The 4,956-nt window shown below is 48.7% G+C and overlaps 1 protein-coding gene across 2 annotated transcripts in view; it reads right to left on the bottom strand.

Annotated features, from left to right (window-relative positions):
• Nucleotides 1–6: 6 nt before the first annotated feature.
• RAB7B (RAB7B, member RAS oncogene family) overlaps nt 7–4,956 on the bottom strand; it is an 8,259-nt gene continuing 3,309 nt past the window's right edge. The window contains exons 4-6 of one of the 2 annotated variants that reach the window (XM_057386383.1): nt 4,471–4,686; nt 2,032–2,157; nt 7–594 (exon numbers count right to left, since the gene is read on the bottom strand). In XM_057386383.1, the coding sequence (XP_057242366.1) occupies nt 514–594; nt 2,032–2,157; nt 4,471–4,686 (423 nt within the window). In that variant the 3' untranslated portion in view covers nt 7–513. The remainder of the gene's footprint in view (nt 595–2,031; nt 2,158–4,470; nt 4,687–4,956) is intronic. The other variant, XM_057386382.1, reaches the window with a different exon arrangement.

Genomic DNA, 4,956 nt, shown 5'->3' with positions numbered 1-4,956 from the left:
CATAAATATAAATAAAAATGAAATATTTAATTTCCTTTTTGTTTTTTAAAAAAGAAGTATCCCTGACAAAGTGCTTTTCTGAGAATCCCCCCCAGCAAGGCGGGAGGTGGAAGGTGTTTGACCGGGGATGCGTGTGAGACCAGGGGAAACTGAGGCACAGGATAATTGCCTCCACAGTGGCTGATGCCAGGAGGGCCCTGTGCCAAGGCCACCAGCCCCACGTGTCCCTACATGGCACCCTGAGAGCCGTGGGGACACCGGGCCGTGCATGGGAAGGGTCACCCGCGGTGCCAAGGGTGTTGTCCCTGGCACCGTCACCGCAGGGACAGAGCCCACTCGGGTGCCAGGCGGCCACAAATCGAGGGGGGACAGACCCTCCGTGACGCTGAGGAGGTCAGGAATCCCAGGATGTGTCCAGCAGTGCCCATCCCGTGCCCTGGCACGGCCATCCCGGTGGTCAGTCTGGGTGGGCAGCGGGCACGGCTCCGGCCRTGGGCTCCAGCGGCCCCGGGGTCAGCAGCAGCTATTCCTGGGCTTGTCGTTGGCAGTGAGCTTGATGGAGTCAGTTAAATAATTCTCCAAAATCCCTTTATACTGGAAAAAAAAACGGGGAGGGAAAGGATGAGTGAGGCCTGAGCAGAGGGACGGGAGAGCCGGGGCTCAGCCCTGCCCTGCGGCAAAAACCAGGGAAAAGCCACCAGCGCAGGGCTTGGGGACACCAATGTCCCCGCGGGGTGGCCGCTAGGGGACAGTGCTGGCAGTGCTGTGAGTGCCACACTTCCCGTTCCCATCGCTGCGGGGAAAGGAAACCGCAATTCCTGAAGGAAACTGCAACTCCTGAAGGAAACTGTAATTTTTGAAGGAAACTGCAACTCCTGAAGGAAACTTCAGCTCCGGAAGGAGACCGCAACTCCTGAAGGAAACCGCAATTTTTGAAGGAAACTGCAATTTTTGAAGGAAACCACAATTTTTGAAGGAAACCACAATTCCTGAAGGAAACCTCAATTTTTGAAGGAAACCCCAATTTTTGAAGGAAACTGCATCTCCTGAAGGAAACCGCAATTCCTGAAGGAAATCACAATTCCTGAAGGAAACCGCAATTTTTGAAGGAAATTGCAATTTTTGAAGGAAACTGCAATTCCTGAAGGAAACCACAACTCCTGAAGGAAACTGCAATTCCTGAAGGAAACTGCAATTCCTGAAGCAAACTGCAATTTTTGAAGGAAACCGCAACTCCTGAAGGAAACCACAATTCCTGAAGGAAACCGCATCTCCTGAAGGAAACCCCAATTTTTGAAGGAAACTGCAATTTTTGAAGGGAACTGAATCTCCTGAAGGAGACCGCAATTCCTGAAGGAAACTGCAGCTCCTGAAGGAAACCGCGACTCCTGAAGGAAACCACAATTCCTGAAGGAGACCGCAATTCCTGAAGGAAACTGCAATTCCTGAAGGAAATGGCAATTCCTGAAGGAAACTGCATGTCCTGAAGGAAACCGTAATTTTTGAAGGAAACCACAACTCCTGAAGGAAACCACAATTCCCAAAGGAAACCGCAATTCCTGAAGGAAACCGTAATTTTTGAAGGCAACCAAAACTCCTGAAGGAAACCTCAATTCCTGAAGGAAACTGCAGCTCCTGAAGGAAACCACAATTCCTGGAGGAAACCGCAATTACCGAAGGAAACTGCAATTCCTGAAGGAAACTGCAATTCCTGAAGGAAACTGCAATTCCTGAAGGAAACCGCAATTTTTGAAGGAAACTTCAATTCCTGAAGGAGATGGCAATTCCCGAAGGAAACTGCAATTCCCGAAGTAAACCGCAATTCCTGGAGGAAACCGCAATTCCTGAAGGAAACCGCAATTCCTGAAGGAAACCCCAATTCCCGTTCCTTTCGAGCTGATTTAGGATCAAACCCCGCCGTGTTTCTCACCCCCGTGCCAGCAGGAGCTGTTCCATCTGGAGGGTCTGTCCCATCCCCCGGGTGCCGCCCCCTCCCCAACCCCRCCCCGCTCAGGTTTTTGGGGTTCTCACCGTGCTCAGCGCCTGCTTGGCCAGCGTCTCGAAAGCCTCGGCCACGTTGATGTTGTTCTTGGCGCTGACCTCGAAATAGGGGATGTCCTTTTCCTTACACCAGGCTGCTGCCATCTCCTTGGGCACCTGAGAATGGAGCAGCAGATCAGGGGGGCACAGGGACCCTCCTCACCCATCCTGGCACTGTCACCACCTCCAGAGGGGACAAGGGACAGCGGGGGACACTGATTGTCCCCTCCCCTGGGGGAGGTGGCAGCTCCTTGCCTGCAGCCCTGGTTTTTGGGWGAGGATGAGGAGAAGGCTCCTCGGAAGGTGAAGGCTCTGCAGGTCAAGGACCAACCCTTAGAAATCGTTAGGGCACCAAAATATCCCAGCCATAAAATCATGGACTCGCTGGGGTTGGAAACGACCCTTCTGATCACCAATCCAACCATGAACCCAGCACCAAACTGTGTCCCCAAGTGTCACATTTCTGTTTTTAAATCCCTCAGATCACCAATTCCAGCACCAAACCGTGTTCCCAAGTGTCACATTTGTGTTTTTAAATTGCTCAAGATCACCAATTCCAGCACCAAACCATGTCCCCAGATGTCACATTTTTGTTTTTAAATCCCTCAGATCACCAATTCCAGCATCAAACCGTGTCCCCAAGTGTCACCTCTGTGTTTTTAAATCCCTCAGATCACCAATTCCAACCATGAACCCAGCACCAAACTGTGTCCCCAAGTGTGACATTCATGTTCTTAAATCGCTCAAGATCACCAATTCCAGCACCAAACTGTGTCCCCAAATGCCACATTTGTGTTTTTAAATCCCTCAGATCACCAAGTTCAGCCATGAACCCAGCACCAAACCGTGTCCCCAAATGTCGCATTTGTGTTTTTAAATCCCTCACATCAATTCCAACCATTAACCCAGCACCAAACTGTGTCCCCAAGCATCACATTTATGTTTTTAAATCCCTCAGATCACCAATCCATGAATCCTCCACCAAATCGTGTCCCCAAGTGTCACATTTCTGTTTTTAAATCCCTCAGATCACCAATTCCAGCACCAAACCGTGTCCCCAAGTGTCACATTTATGTTTTAAAATCCCTCAGATCACCAATTCCAACCATGAACCCAGCACCGAACCGTGTCCCCAAGTGTCACATTTATGTTTTTAAATCCCTCAGATCACAAATTCCAGCACTAAACCATTTCCCCAAATGTCACATTTATGTTTTTAAATCCCTCAGATCACCAATTTCAGCCATGAACCCAGCACTGAACTGTGTCCCCAAATGCCACATTTGTGTTTTTAAATCCCTCAGATCACCAAGTCCAGCACCAAACCATGTCCTCAAATGCCACATTTGTGTTTTTAAATCCCTCAGATCACCAATTCCAACCATTAGCCCAGCACTGAACTGTGTCCTCAAATGTCACATTTGCAGATCACCAATTCCAGCCACTAATGCTGCACCAAACTGTGTCCCCAAATGTCACATCTGTGTTTTTAAATCCCTCAGATCACCAAGTCCAGCCATGAACCCAACACTAAATCTTGTCCTCAGGTGTCACATTTGTGTTTTTAAATCCCTCAGATCACCAATTCCAGCATCAAACCATGTCCCCAAGTGTCACATTCGTGTTTTTAAATCCATCAGATCACCAATCCAACCATGAACCCTGCACCAAACTGTGTCCCCAAATGTCACATTTATGTTTTTAAATCCCTCAGATCACCAATTCCAGCACCAAACCGTGTCCCCAAATGCCACATTTGTGTTTTTAAATCCCTCAGATCACCAATTCCAGCACCAAACCGTGTCCCCAAATGTCACATTTGTGTTTTTAAATCCCTCAGATCACCAATTCCAGCACCAAACCGTGTCCCCAAATGTCACATTTGTGTTTTTAAAACCCTCAGATCACCAAGTCCAGCCATGAACACAGCACTAAATCCTGTCCTCAGGTGTCACATTTGTGTTTTTAAATCCCTCAGATCACCAATTCCAGCATCAAACCATGTCCCCAAATGTCACATTTGTGTTTTTAAAACCCTCAGATCACCAAGTCCAGCCATTACCCCAGCACTAAATCTTGTCCTCAGGTGTCACATTTGTGTTTTTAAATCCCTCAGATCACCAATTCCAGCTACTAACCAGCACCAAACGGTATCATCAAGTGTCACATTCGTGTTTTTAAATCGCTCAGATCACCAATTCTAGCACCAAACCGTGTCCCCAAATGTCACATTTGTGTTTTTAAATCCTTCAGATCACCAATTCCAGCACCAAACCATGCCCCCAAGTGTCACATTTGTGTTTTTAAATCCCTCAGATCACCAATTTCAGCACCAAACCGTGTCCCCAAGTGTCACATTTGTATTTTTAAACCCCTCCAGGGACACTGGCTCTGCCCCGTCTCACCCTGCCCTCCCTCCTCCACCCTTACCTGCCGATCACAAAGGTCTATCTTGTTCCCCAGCACCACCATGGGGAAATCCTGTTCCCTGGGAATGACCTTCTCCAGGAAATCATCTCTCCAGTTGTCCAGGGCCTCGAAGGATTCCCTGTCTGTCACGTCGAAGGCCAGCATGCAGCCRTCAGAGCCTTTGTAGAAGGTGGACACCATGGAGCGGAAGCGCTCCTGTCCCCCCGTGTCCCAGATCTAGGGCAGAGSAGGGCACAGATTGAGACACACAATGTGAGCAGGGTGGGTGTTGTGTCCCAGGGGATACTCTCAGGGGGTGCTGACCCCCAGAATTCCTGTGGGGTTTTAGTGCAGTTCATGGATGCTAAAAATCGGGCCCTGAAAATTGGGATCTGAAAATCGGGTTCTGAAAATTAGGTTCTAAAAATCAGGCTCTGAAAATCAGGATATAAAAGTCGGGTTCTGAAAATCAGGCTCTGAAAATTTGGCTCTGAAAATCAGGATCTA

The sequence above is a fragment of the Malurus melanocephalus genome, unplaced genomic scaffold, assembly GCF_030028575.1.
Source record: "Malurus melanocephalus ecotype Western Australia unplaced genomic scaffold, MMel_1.1 scaffold_959, whole genome shotgun sequence".
Lineage (NCBI taxonomy): Eukaryota > Metazoa > Chordata > Aves > Passeriformes > Maluridae > Malurus > Malurus melanocephalus.
Note: the sequence above shows the minus strand (reverse complement) of the source record. Positions and strands in the feature narration are given on the sequence as shown.